This window comes from Diabrotica virgifera, chromosome 3 (assembly GCF_917563875.1).
Source record: "Diabrotica virgifera virgifera chromosome 3, PGI_DIABVI_V3a".
NCBI classification, from domain to species: Eukaryota; Metazoa; Arthropoda; class Insecta; order Coleoptera; family Chrysomelidae; genus Diabrotica; species Diabrotica virgifera.
Genome location: NC_065445.1, coordinates 102,078,767 through 102,093,594, shown reverse-complemented (window position 1 = coordinate 102,093,594; position 14,828 = coordinate 102,078,767). Strand labels below are relative to the sequence as shown.

At 32.1% G+C, this 14,828-nt stretch overlaps 1 protein-coding gene and 1 long non-coding RNA gene across 2 annotated transcripts; one reads left to right on the top strand and one right to left on the bottom strand.

Moving 5' to 3' along the window:
• Positions 1 to 7,666: 7,666 nt before the first annotated feature.
• On the bottom strand, positions 7,667 to 9,526 carry LOC126881243 (uncharacterized). The gene is made up of 2 exons (XR_007696765.1): positions 8,825 to 9,526; positions 7,667 to 7,949 (listed from the first exon to the last, which is right to left on the bottom strand). It is a non-coding gene; the product is annotated as an uncharacterized LOC126881243 (long non-coding RNA).
• A 193-nt stretch (positions 9,527 to 9,719) lies between these two features.
• LOC126881240 (uncharacterized) lies at positions 9,720 to 14,282 on the top strand. Its single transcript, XM_050645392.1, has 3 exons — positions 9,720 to 10,295; positions 10,419 to 10,737; positions 12,099 to 14,282. Exons 2-3 carry the CDS (start codon positions 10,581 to 10,583, stop codon positions 12,707 to 12,709), a joined length of 768 nt encoding a protein of 255 aa, XP_050501349.1. The 5' UTR covers positions 9,720 to 10,295; positions 10,419 to 10,580; the 3' UTR covers positions 12,710 to 14,282.
• Positions 14,283 to 14,828: the final 546 nt, after the last annotated feature.

Here is a 14,828-nt window from a genome sequence, read left to right as displayed (position 1 = left end):
AAGCTAGTCCCCCAGTCTGACTGGACGTATCTTAGCATGGAAATCTTGAAAATTCATCAATTTTTTTTTTGTTCAGAATCTGTGAGGATACGTGAGAAAAAAGTAACGGGTCTTCCAGATTGACTCAGCATGATAGAAATAGCAAATTCATTCATGTATCTGTTTCAACAATGAGAATTTATTTTTCATTAATTACTGTCCATAGAAGTGCAATATTGTATATCCCAAAATATTTATAACTTTTGATTGTAGTGACATTTATTTTGATTTAAAGTTAACCCATATTTTTTAACGGCATTTAAAAACTTCTGTAAATTCAAATCATAGCTATCTTGATCCTCACCACTAACTGTTATGTCATCTAAATAAGCGTAAACCCCTTGTAGATTTTCTTTTTTATTGATAGAATCAATGGCTCTCTGAAAATATGATAATCCATTGGTCACCCCAAGAGGAATACGACAAAATTGGTAAAGGCATCCACTTTCCTCAAAAGCTGTACATGGTTTGTCAGATTCATGAATTGGTATTTGATGATACGCGTTTTTTAAATCAACTTCCATCTGACGTTTATAATTTTCGTTTTTGAAAAAAATGATGTATCACAGACTTAAAATGCGTTTATCTCAAACACAGTTAAGTTTAGCGAGATGAATGTAGTATACTTTTTTGAATAAAAATATGAACATAATAAAAATTTTGATTCAAAAAATTGAATGTATTAAATGAGTGCTGAAAGACGTATGTAGCTCCTTTTGGGAAATATTAAATTAATATTTATTGACAGAAAACTCCATTTTACAATTAAAATTAAAAGTCAAAATTAAACATTGAACACAAGTTAACTTACATTACTTACAATTAAACTAACGACATCAAAAAATTAAAACCAAATTAAAATAATTCACGTGAAATAGTCCTTTTAAAAGCATTTAGTGTGACTCCCATAAAGTCTATATTTGGAAACTCATTTACACTAGAAACAATTCTATTTAAAGGCATATTTTCTGCATGACGTGTATTGCACGATCTAGCGGATAGCAAGGGACATCTTCTCAAATTCCTAGCTGGAACATAAAAATCTATTCGACCCAGAATGCTAGGTGCAACAATAATACCATTTAACACCTTAAATATGAAATTAAGGTCAAAGTATCGCCTGCGATCCTCTAGACGGTGCAAATGAAACATCTGCATGACCTGACTGGAATTCAATTGCATTCCTCTAGTTCCTAATCTATACCGCAGATATATAACGAATTTATTTTGAATCGATTCAATTCGATATTTGTGATTCTCATAACTTGGACTCCAAATCACTGAACAATACTCTAGTAATGAACGAACATAACTCAAAAACAATCTCACAATTACAAACAAATTATTAAAATCATATGACATTCTGATGACTAACCCTAATGTCCGATTAGCACGTGCAATAATGGCATCATAATGGTCCACGAAACTTAGCTTACTATCCAGTAACACACCTAAATCCTTAATTACCTGAACCCTAGATAAATCCACATCTCCGATCTTGTATTTAAAATCACTGGTGGTCTTATTACGTGAAAAAATAATATATGAGCGTTTCGAAGCATTCAATCTAAGATTATTTTCCTGGCACCAATGTACTAAAGAATCCAAGTCTCTCTGCAAACCCTCACAATCAGATTCTGACCTAATGCATTTAAATATCTTTAAGTTGTCTGAAAATATCAGGTATTCAGATTTAAAGTTCCTACCAATATCATTTACCAACAACAGAAAAAGCTTAGGACCCAAATGGGAACCCCTGACATGGTTTCAAATCCATTAGAAACACATCCTGCTGATCTTACTTGCAATGTTCTTCCTTGCAAATACGAAGTAAACCAAGCTAATAAAGAACCAGTGATACCAGAGTTTCTCAGCTTTGTAATTAAGACATTATGATCTAGTAGGTCAAAGGCCTTACTGAAATCGGTGTATATAGAGTGCACCTCGTAACCCTCATCCATTGCTGTACCTATACTATCGATATACAAAAAGAGGTTAGTGAGAGTAGAACGTCCGCCTACAAATCCACGTTGGTTGTCCGTAATAAAGTTCCTAAAACAATTATCCAAACTTGGCAAAACCATTTTTTCAAATACTTTAGATAAGGCTGACTGAATACAAACTGGCCGATAATTTTTGATATCACTATGATCTCCTGCCTTGAAAATAGGACACACAAAGGAATGTTTCCATCTGTTCGGGAAAATTCCCGTCTGGAGAGATTTATTAAGAACATATACTAATGGTTCACACAAGGACACTGCACTTTCTCTTAGGAACAAATTCGGTATCAAATCAGGGCCAGCCCCTTTATTGACATTTAATGACAACAACACATTCAGTAAATTGTCAAAAGTGACTTCGAGGTTACTAATTTCCACCTCCATCTGTTGTGAGAAAATTTCATTACTCTCCAGGTTATCCAGAGATTTACCATTAAAAGTGCTGTATACAGTACCAAAATGTTTCGCAAACAACTCTGTTATTTTTTGTTTGTCATTCTCACTTTCCTCACCTAGAAACATAGAGCCAGGGAGAGCACCATGTCCGTTGGTTTTATTTTTGATGAACTTCCAAAATTCACCAGCGTTCTCATTTATTCTCACTTCCATATTTGAAACGTAAGCATAGTAAGACTGCTCAGTGAGTGATGAGCATTCATCTCTCAAATTTTTAAATTCAATATAGTGGTGATACTTATTTGTAGTTTTATATTTTTTATGCGCAATCTTTTTGGCAATGACTTTACTCTCAAGTTCAGATGAGAACCAAACAGGAAAATTCGATCTTTTTATAGATATCTTTGGTACAAAAAGTTCAATTGCGTTCCAAATAATGGAATAAAAAGCATCTAAAATGTCATTTACATCCTCTAAACAGTACAACTCAATCCAATTGATCTGAAGCAAATAATTATTCAAGGCACAATAATCCGCCTTGTGAAAGTTATAATAAATATTAGTTTCCAAACTGATATATTGATTATCAAATAATATTAATGCTTCAAGTGAGGGATGATACCTGTCACACGTCATTAAAGCTTCCGCTTTTTTTAGATTTAAATAAGTATCAGAGAAACACAGATCAAGAATTGAGTCATACTGGTTTTTAAAATAATTATATTGACCTAATCCTAAAAAAATTGAATTCGTCATAAAACAAAATTTCAGTATCATACTTATATTGTTAGCAGTCGTCTCACCGTCCCATATCAGATTTGGTAGATTATAATCCCCAAATAATACTAGTTTAGAATCTTTATACTTATTCATAATTAGTTTTACAGTATCAATGTGATTGGAATAAACATCCAATCTAGATCTGGGCGGAATGTAGACACAGCCAAAAACATATTTAATGCAATTAATAGTAATTCCAGCAAAAACCTGTTCTACATTTGAACTGGCAATTTCCACTAGACAAGAACTGATATCACTTCTAACTGCAATTAACACTCCACTTCCTTTTGATTTCTCGCTGGAAATATGATCACGGTCCCGACGGTATACGGTATATAAATCACAGAAAACTTCATTACTTTTAATTTCAGGACCAAGCCAACTCTCTGTTAGGAAAATAACGTCATATATAGCTGAACAGGATGTCAAATATATGTCCTTTAGCTTCGTACGCAGACCACGCACATTTTGGTAGTAAAGTGATATACTATTCATACTTATGTTCGCATTTGGGAGTTTTTTGGATTCTGGTGGTTTTGTTCTTTTACCTTTGAAATAAACGGGTTACCATTCTTGTATCGTATTGCCAAGTTTGATTCACCATTTCTTCTACGCCTATCAAGTTCTTCATATAATTTCTTGAGATGATTTCGTTGCATTTGAGTAAGATCTGATTTAATCAATATGCTCGATGGCTTCAACTTATGTTTGTTTTTAAGACATGCAATCACTGTGGTATTATTTTGAAAAATTACCTTAAGTGGTCTTGGCCTGTCACTACTGCTATTACCACGTCATACCCTCAAAACCTTAAACTCAGTTGCTCCAACCTCCAGTTTCGTTAGTACTTCTCGAGTATTTGCCTTGTCATGATCTATTCTCTCATTAGTAACCTTAGATTGGCTCTCATCAACATTATAGATTAGTATATTTTTAGATCGACTACTTCTATCTTCTAATTCCAAGAACATATCTTGCTATATATCATTTTTGGTGGCGAATTTAGATTTCTCGTCCCAAAAAACCCCCGCTTACCAAATTTAGTGTTATTATCTCATGCCGTTAGGAAATATTCAAGAATAAATAAAATAAAAGTTTAACTTTGACACCCTGTATCTCGGTTATTATCAACTTTCGTACTAAGGTAAGTTAGCTTAAATCGAACTATTTTAACCCCAGGAATCTAAGGGTAAGCTATCGCCCATTCTTTACCAAACACCCTGTTATCGTACTAGTGACGTCATCCATTTGGATGTGACGACGTAATCTACTATTTTTTTTAAATTGGAATAGGGGTCGAGTGCTAGCTCATTTAAAAGGTTATTCAATTCCCTATTCAGTAATATAAACATTAACATGATTAATTATACAGAGTGTCCAAAGAATTTTTTTTAAATTAAATTAATTGACACAAAAAGAAGAATGAGCTAGCACACGATCGCTATTCTCATTTAAAAAAATATTTGATTACGTCATCACGCCCAGATGGATGACGTCACTAGTATGTTGTATACAGTAGAACCCCGAAAATCCGAACTAATTGGGGGGGCAGCCTGTTCGGATTCTGAAAAGTTCGGATTATTCGAAATTCAGCCTAACCAGTAATTCAAAGCTCTCCTGCAAAACTGGTAACCTGACTATGAGAAAACCGAAGTAAATTTATGTTTAACCTTTATAAGCACTACATATAAAGTACCTACGTATTTATTTTTAAGAAATTTTAAATGAAGTCCTACTAATCCAATATTGTTCAATTTTCTGGTTATACTCTGTATAGGGGAAGTATGCCCGAGACGGCATACTGGCTGAGATGGCATATCACGTGTTTTTCGTAAACTATTCCAAATTTGGTGCCTAGTATGACAGTTTTCAGTTCCTCAAGTTAAAATTTGTCGACATTGTTGAACTTATGCATGTTAGTTTTATTTTGACAGCAGTAGCCTTTGGAATGTTAATTAAGTAGGACAAAATATTTATTGACTTTTTTGTATCACATTATAATTCGCGAGTCTTTACACCTGAGTTAAGTTTTTAAATTTTGTGATGTTCCTTTACCTTATGCATGCCTATCACGCCTGTATCGATTTATATCTTAAAAATGTGCTTAAGAAAAATTAGGTTAAAAAACGGTATGATTGCAATGTTGCCTGAGATGGCATAGTAAGCAGGTGGATAAGATGGCATAGGTATTCCATCTCACCCTTATGCGTTTTTACACTGCATTAATTTTGTTATATGATTGAAGTTTGTCGTTACAGTTATGGATCGTTTTAAGAGGAATTCGAACCAACAAAATCGATTCCGTCGATATTGAGACAAGTGACGAGGAAGATGCTGCTTGCATTTTTTGTATTGGCCTCTTTTCATTATCTCGTTCTCGAAAAACCTGACGAAGATGTGCCAAATGACTAACCTTGCCAAATTTGTGGCAAGTGGTCATATTCCGAATGTGCCGGTGTACCCAAGACTACAAAAAAAATTATTTGTGACTTATGAGTCGAGATTAGTGCCTTTATTTCAAGGGTATGCCATCTTACCCACATGTATGTGGGTGAGATGGCACATGTAATACTTTATAATTTATTTTCTCAGAAAAAAACTATAATATGTACCTTGTTAAAAAATAATGTTATATTTATGTAAATGTTCCTAGCACTGACTTTGATTTTTATTACATGTCTAACTCTATCGATTATCGATTACAAAATATTAAAAAAAAAGTATGCCGTCTCAGGCATATCTCCCCTAATAAACATGTATTTAAGTTTTTGTCTTGAATTTTTAAAAAAAATTTCACTTTCCGTTAGTTCGGATTTGCGGGGTTCTACTGTATGTCAAAAATATATATGGGGGGGGGGGGGGTCAAAATATAAGTGAATAACCCTGTACATCAAGAAATTTACTACCAACGTCTCTGTTACTGAATATATCACTAAGTACAGGGCAATCTATTTAAAACTTAAAAAATCAGCTAAAAAATTATACTATCAAAATCATCTGAGAAGCTTTAAAAGTGTTGCAAAAGAAATTTGGTCCATAATAAACAATCTTCTTCAAAATCAAACTCACAAAGCTCAAACATTTTCCCTTCCAGACCATGAATACTTTATTAATGTGAGTAAAATTATAACATCAACTATTTTGTCACAAGAGATCAATTTTGTTAAGATCCGATTTCCTATCTCCCTAATTCAAGAAAGGTCTCAAATTCATTATTTATAAGAGTTGATTAATCTGAACTGATCCAAACAATCAATAGTATCAAAAGCAAATCTTCCTGTAGTACTGATGGACTATCCATAAAAATTGTCTCAAATCTCCCAGAAAATGTGTTGGGAGTCCTCATCCCACTAATGACTCTTTTAAGGGGCTATCCTAGTGTAAAAGAACGAAATTCACATACTTTTTTGGGAATATCTAAAATAAAAAGTACTGTACCAATTGTTTTGAAAATTTGCATGACTATTTATTATAAAAAGAAGTACATACAAGTAAAACAATTTTCATAAAAAAAATAATGAAAATTTAACGATTTATGCCCTATCTACTGGCACAGTGAAAATAAAAAACATGGCTCCACTGCTGCAGCGATTGGGAGTAATAGAGATCCTGAATTCTAAAATTGCAAATACATATTGATTATTGAAATATAAGTTATTTCCTATACCATCAATTAGGATTTTTGGAAAAATGACGAAGTGTTGAAATTTTTTTAAATTAGCTAGAACATTTTCAGTTTCAAAAACCTCCAAATTGACATTTTTTATCCGATTAAAAAAATCCCTATTTGATGGTATAGAAAATAACCTATATTTCAATAATAACTTTGATATTTTATGTTTCAGGATCTCTTTTATTCCCAATCACTGCAGCAGTGGAGCTATGTTTTTATTTTCACAGTGCTAGTAGATGGCGAATAAATCATTTAATTTTCAATATTTTTTTATGAAAATTGTTTCACATGTACTTTTTATAACAAATGTTCATGCAAATTTTCAAAATAATTGGTACAGTACTTTTTATTTTAGAAATTCCCAAAAAAGTATATGAATTTCATACTTTTACACTAGGATAGCCCCTTCAGAAAGGTAAATTTCTAGAGCTGCCTAAAGACAGCCATCATTATTCCTCTTCATAAGGGTGGTGAAAAATCTAATGCCTGCAATTATAGACCTATTGCATTACTACTGGTACTCTCAAATAGGACTCATATTACACAAGTATAAAAACTTGTTGCTGGTATGAGCACATTGTGTAAATGTTAGGATTTAAAGAGGATATAAAAACCTTCAATACGATTATGAGGATTATGAGCGTTAGTCTCTTTATATCCTAACATTTTTTTGTTATTGTTTTAGTTTATTATTGTTTTATTGTGTTTATTATTGTTTTTTATGACTCTGTAAGTTTTGTGTATAAATTGTACAATTTTCCATGACAATAAAGCATTGTTCTATTCTAAGTTGTCTATTTTGTTAAACCAAAGCATTGATTATTATTACAAAATATTAATATAATCAATTAAATATAATATTAATCTCACAAACAATATAGGAAGTATAGTTAAAAAGAATAAACATAGTAATCCACAAGGAAATAAATCTGCACATAGCTATAGCCCAAAGTAACTTCTGTTGTTTATCCAAATCTTCAATAGTCAAAAACATTTGTGTAAAATTAGGTTCCAGCAGTTTCTCCTTTTCCTACATTTAAAATAGCTGGTGTTTATTCCTAAAAACAACAAATACATAAATAAAAACTCTAAATTGTATACCATAAAAATATCATACAAATATGACAAAATATCACAAGAGTATTTTAACATTATTTAAGGACAATTGCCATAATAAGCCACAACAAAAATGTATTAAGCGAAAAAGCTATAGAGCTGAAACAGGAAGTTGCTATGTTTGGTCTATATATTAATGAAAGTAAAAAAAAATACATAAATGGAGTGCACAAAGTCAAATCCACATGAGAATCTGAAGGTAGACAACCATACCTACGAATATGCCTCCACTTTTCCCTACCTAGACTCAATCATAAAAAATGACAACAACACCTGTCAAGAAATATAACAACGGATTCTTATCGGTAATAAGAAGTGTTTTTATGCATACAAAGACGTAATGAAAAGTAAGTTACTGTTACTGAATCGTGAGTATAAGCTTAGAATCATGTCAGATAATCGAGCTGTGATGTCAGAGATGGGAAGCCCCAAGGAAATATAACAAGAGGAAGGCCCTGTAACAGATGGATAGACGATGTAGAGAAGGATCTTAAAACCATGAATATCAGGCAGTGGTGCAGGAAAGTAGCCGACAGGGCAGAATAGAAGAATGCTGTTAAGCAGGCAAAGATTTACAAATGGTTGTAGTGTCATTAGAAGAAGAAGATTTAAGGACAGTTTAGGCAGGCTATATGCATTAAGGCATTATTAAGCTTTGCATTTAACCATATTGTAATACACTATATCTTACATGGTCAAGCATGATTTTCTTTACATAACCCTTGTTCTAAACTAGAACCGAATTGGTAAGTACATATATATTATTATTGTAGACATTTTAAGAACTTATTACTTAGTTGAATTACTTTAAACTTACCACTTATTAAATGTTTACTGCATACTGTCATATTTTAATTTGTGGTCTGTTCTCTTTATTGCTTTTATCCAATGTTCCTGCCTTTGTTTGGATAAAATTCATTTAAATGTATTGCATGGGGGAAATGTATAGCCTTGGGAACAGTAAAAAGTGAGGATTTTATCCCTGTCTGTCCTATTCCCGCAATTTACAGGCTTCTCAAGAAAGCCCTTGCTACAAGTCGGTCAAACACAAGGAAAAGTGTTTTTTCTTTTTTACACACAAACTGATAATTACTATGGGATAATTCAGTTCTGTAGGCTATAAACAACTTTATATTTAATTTACTATCACAATTTCGCTGCACAATTAACAATAAAAAACAAAACCAAACAGAATATTCGTCTAAAAACATTTACAAATAAATGTCAATGTAAACAGTGACGTCAGTGACTAAATAAAAATAACACGAGAGGATCATCGTAGGAAAAAAATTTTGCATTTGGATCCATATCATAGAGTTAAATATTAGCATAGAGAGAGTGTCATTCAGAGCGAAGTGACGACACCATCTTTTTTATTTGGATTAGTGCTGTTTCACTCTTACGCATAGTAAAGCTGCTACAGTTGTCCTCCTCTTCCGTGCCTATATTCACACTGAATGTGATTATAGATTCTCGATACAATGTGTTAGAAGGAGATGCAGCAAACCAGTCCCTGAGATCTTGTCGTCAGGAAGCGCGGAAGGTAGGCTCCCTCTATGTTAATGTATACCTCTATGATCCATATCAAGGTCGGTAATGACAGTGGTGTGTTGTTGGTTGTCTAACGGTTTCGAATATAACCTTTATCTTTTATGTACATATTTACATAATCTCATCATAATTTTTAATATTTATTTTATGTGCTTTTTCAGGGCTGTGGCTTCTGGCTTGTAGTTATAAACATTGGTCTTATTGCTAAATATATTACCTTTAAATATATAAAACATCTCACAGGTCGTAGATAAAATGTTTGTTTAATACTTGTGATAATAAAACGTATTCTTCCCAAAAGGCGTTGAATAAACATTACAGACTATTTCATAATATTATTTTTAAATAAGTGCTATACGAGTGTCATCAGTGCAATAAAACTTTTCCGTCCAAAAGAAAACTGCAAGAGCCTCACAGCAAGAATCACAAAACGTTTCCTATCCCAGGCACAACATTTCAATGTGATAGATGTGATAAACTGTATGCATCAAAAAAGTATTTGAAAATACAAATACATTCTCTTGGCAAATATGAATGCCATACATGTGGATCTATTTTTGACACAAAAAATGAAATATGTGATCATATAAAATTACATAATATATGTAGGAACCTGTTATGCCCATTCAATGAGTGCCAAGAATCTTATAACAGATACAAACATCTTGGTAGTCATATCTCAGATTATCATAATTTACATCTGATAACTGAAACATATACATTCAGTACTAATGAAGGTAATAAAGTTTTTCTGATTTTTTTTTTGTAAGTACTTAAAAGCTGTTAGGTACATCAACATTTTCTCTTTGAACTTGGTCTAGCCAAATACATTAATAGCAGCCTTTTTCAATTGTTTTCAGAATTCAATAAATGGCGTTCTGCAAAAGAACAAGAACTGAAAGCAAAATATATTTTGTCTACCAGTGAAAAAAAAATTAAAGGAGGGTGTAAGAACATATTATATTTGTCATAGATCTCAAGCTCCACAGATAACAGAAACCCCTAAAAGAAATGCGAAATCTATGGGAACAAATAAAATTGGACGTACATGTCCATCTACTATGATTGTTACAAGTAACCAAGAATGCATATCAGTTGTTTTCTTTCCTGTACATGTTGGTCATTATAATGAACTAGGGCGTTTAAGAATTGATGAGACAGACAGGATTAAAATAGCAGGTAAATTATAGAAAAAAATAGATACTATACAAAACTAATATACAGTACGTAAATCGTTCATCTGGACATAGGGAATATACATGGAGAGAATTGTGGCAACTGAGCTAACCTGTGTTAGTTGAAGCTTCTGTTCAAGTACAAGTGTTTGGTGCAATAGAGCTGTTTGAACAAATAGAATGAGTGAGTTTTGAAGCAAGGCTGTCCATAAATAAATCAAAAACAGAGTTTATGATTAATGAGTTAATAATTTTACTTTAATTTTCAAAATATTTTTTATTTAAAAAATAATTTCAAAACTAAACAGTTTTCTGTCGTATTTTGGGATTATCTGTCAGTCGAAATGAGTTGTGAATTTTGAGGTTGATGCCCCTTAATGCTAATAAACATATTGTCATCGAGAGAGCTCAATTGCCACAAGTATGTCAATATAATACAATGTATGTATTTATGTATCTAAATATATACAATGTATGATCCCTATGTCCAGCTGAACGATTTACGTACTGTTATTATGTTTATTGCGAGGAAGTAATTATATACCATGTGAATAAATAAACATTATTTTCATTTTTTTACCTATTGGATGTTGATCTTGTCAATATATCGATGCCTCAGAAACCAATCAGTGTAAGTTAATAAGTGTTTAAAAAGAGATAATAAGATGTTTGTGAAAGTAGTTGCCGAAAAATAAGGATTCAATAAAAATAAATAAACCCTCTTTATTTATCATTATATTCATAAATACGAACAAGGAAATTGTAATATATGTATATAATAATATGTGTTACATCTCTTAAGCCATTTTTCCCTCTCATGGATTTCGTCTGAACTAGCTTTGAGGATGTTTTCATTGTCAAACGCTGAGCGCACATGAATAGGTAATATTCATTATCTATTCACATTTCAAAAAAAGTTGGCATCGATGTTGTATATAAAATTTGTAAAAAAACATGTAAAATAAATAATTAATATAACCTACTTGCTTCAAATGCATGTGCGCTCAGCATTTGACCAAAGAATATATATACTCTCCTAGACGAAGAGTTTGAATGGTATAGATGGTCACGTTTATTTGTACCTTGAAAATACTGTAGTTCATTGTCAGGCCACATGCACCTACTCAATTGGTGCACAAAATCCTATGCTGAAACGTTACAGGACAGTACCCTTCTATAAGGTCTATATCCTTTGGTTTGACATTGAAAATACACTTAAAGCTAGTTCAGCCGAATTCCACGAGAGGTCGTCATTGTGACAATATTGCGAATTGACTTCTGAAGCATCCATATAATAACACCTAGGAACAAGAAGTCCTTCTTATAGCTACTAAAATATGATAATAGTATTTATTTTGTTTCTAGGTAAATTGTCTCAAGGGGTCCCAATAGGCAGAGTGATATTAGAGAAAGTGCACCCAGTGGAGAGAGTTCACTTGATTGAAAAAAAGGACCTTACCAACATTGTACGAGATTTTTCAATTGGATACACTATCAAAAGGCACAAAAATGATGCAGTCAGTGTACAATTATGGGTCAAAGCCATGCAATTATTGGAAAACAACCCAGTTTTATTTTATAAAAACAGTGAAGAAGATGATGAGGTAGTGTTTGATAAAAATGATTTTGTTTTAATAATAATGACAGAAGTTCAGAAAAAGTCACTTATTTCATTTTGTCAAGACAAAATCTGCATTGATGGCACTCACGGTTTAAACCAGTATGGATTTCAATTATACACAATTGTTATTGTTGAAGAATATGGTTCTGGGGTACCAGCAGCATTTTGTTTTTCAAACAGATCTGATGAAACACTCTTTCAACATTTTTTTCAATGTATTAAAGATAGTGTTGGATTATTGTCACCAAATGTTTTTATGTCAGATGACTATAATGCATTTTACAATGCATGGAAATCAGTTATGAGCGAAGTACCTAATAGACTGGGTACAAAATTCTGGAAAAATATTAGATAAGAATAAAAGATCTCACAGAAAATGTGTTGGAAGTCCTCATCTCACTAATTATTGATTCTATTGAAAAAGGTAAATTTCCAGAGTGCCTAAAAATAGCCATCATTATTCCTCTTCATAAGGGTAGTGAAATATCTAATACCTACAATTAGAGACCTATTGCACTACTACTGGTACCCTCCAAAATTATTGAGAGACTCATAAAATCCCGACTTACGTCCTTTCTCGTTGAAAACAACATATTATCACAAAATCAGTTCGGCTTTTTAAATAATAAATGCACCACTGATGCCATGTTTTCTGTACTACATGAGGTTTATCAAACTGAACAATAATCTTCACATTGCCACAGTTTTTTGTGACTATGCCAAAGCCTTTGACTGTGTAAATTACATTTTGATAAAAAAACTAAATTTCTACGGAATTCGAGGTATTTCTTTAAATTGGTTCCAATCTTACTTGGATGATAGGAAACAACTGGTTAGAACAAATGGTACAGACTCTAGTCTCAAAAACATTGTATGTGGGGTACCTCAAGGTTCAGTATTGGGTCCTCTACTTTTCCTGATCTTTATTAATGACATCACTAGTTTAAAAATCAAAGGAAAAATCTTTCTTTTTGCTGATGATACCAGTATAACTTGGAGCAACTCAAATATTGCAACTCTTCATGCTACTGTAACTTTTGATCTACTTACAATAAAAACCCGGTCTGACTCTAATTTACTCTCCTTTAACGTAGATAAAACAGTAGCATTAGATATCATATATACAATAGCAAAACAACTCAGGAGCTCTTCAACCCTTACCTCTTAATAACAGCCAGATCAGTACCGTTGATTCTGTAAAATTTCTTGTTATTTTTACAGAATCATACATTTAAGGACAGCATCCTTAAATGGTCCCTTCATATCGATTTGTTAAGGAAGAAACTATCTTCAGCTTACTATGCTATAAGATCTGTTTCGAATAAACTCAATTTAGCCTAGACAAAAGCCTACCTATCTGAAAGACCATATTATTCAGTAGAAGATTTTCTTAATCAATAACTAAAAAATTACAGTACCCTTGGCACAAGTAGTATTTTTATTATTTTTTTATCTATGTTTGAGTGTCGTATGCAGCAGCTTAACTTTTAAACTTATTAATTACTAGGTAGACTATGAAATTTGCAATTGATTCTTTCTGTTTAGCTTCATTATTAGTACATATTATTTTTTAATTACATTGATGATTTATGTAATTTTAGTAAATTTAATTGTTGTTGTTTTGTTTTCTTGACTTTTTATAAGCTTTGTCGATAAAATTGTACAATTTTTCATGACAATAAGAGCCCACGCAGACTGCAGACTTTTTAGTCTGCTTCTTAATCAGTACAGAGAGGTATGCAGATGCGCACACTACACCGATTCACTGATGCATATCTCTCTGTACTGATTAAGAAGCCGACTAAAAGTCTGCAGTCTGCGCGGGCTCTAAAGCATATTTCTCTCTCTCTCTCTCTCTTCTCTATAAGTAAGTGTAATGTTGTAAATTATTGTAACCTGTGTGTAATAAATGTCTAACAATTAAAAAATCTGTTTTTTACTAGTCAATAAGGGGTAGGCGCAAAATCTTGGTCCAATGCTATTTAAATGCATTTATTTTTTTTTTGAATCCTGAGAAAATTAGTAAATATCTTTGAAAATTTTAAAAGCAGAATGAAAGATTACATTATTGCCGACGGCCGAAAGTCTCTTAGAATAAATAAAAAGTTTATTTTTTCTTTTCAATAAAATATTTAAAATTAAAAATCACACTAAATTTTTCTCCTTTTCTTTCATCTCTGTAACTTATTAAAATAAACATTATAGAAGTTTACAGGGACTTTCGGCTCTTGGTAATACTGTATTTGCATTCTGCGTTTAAATTATTCAAAAATACCTATTAGTTTTCTCAGGAATGGAAAAAATGAATGCATTTAATTAGCTTTGCACCTATCCCTATAAGTCATTGACATAGAAGCTAGAGTAACATCCTACAAGCAAAATGACCATTTTGAGACAAATGGATACAAACTGTTTACTTTAGTAGGTACCTACTTACCAGAAATAAGTTGTTTAAGCAAATGAAGCTTAATAAT

Bases quoted from the DNA above. Each gene is read 5' to 3' on its own strand.
- LOC126881240 (XM_050645392.1), top strand. From the start codon at position 10,581: ATGGGAACAAATAAAATTGGACGTACATGTCCATCTACTATGATTGTT. The intron at 10,738-12,098 runs GTAAATTATAGA...TTTTGTTTCTAG, and splicing joins AGACAGGATTAAAATAGCAG to GTAAATTGTCTCAAGGGGTC.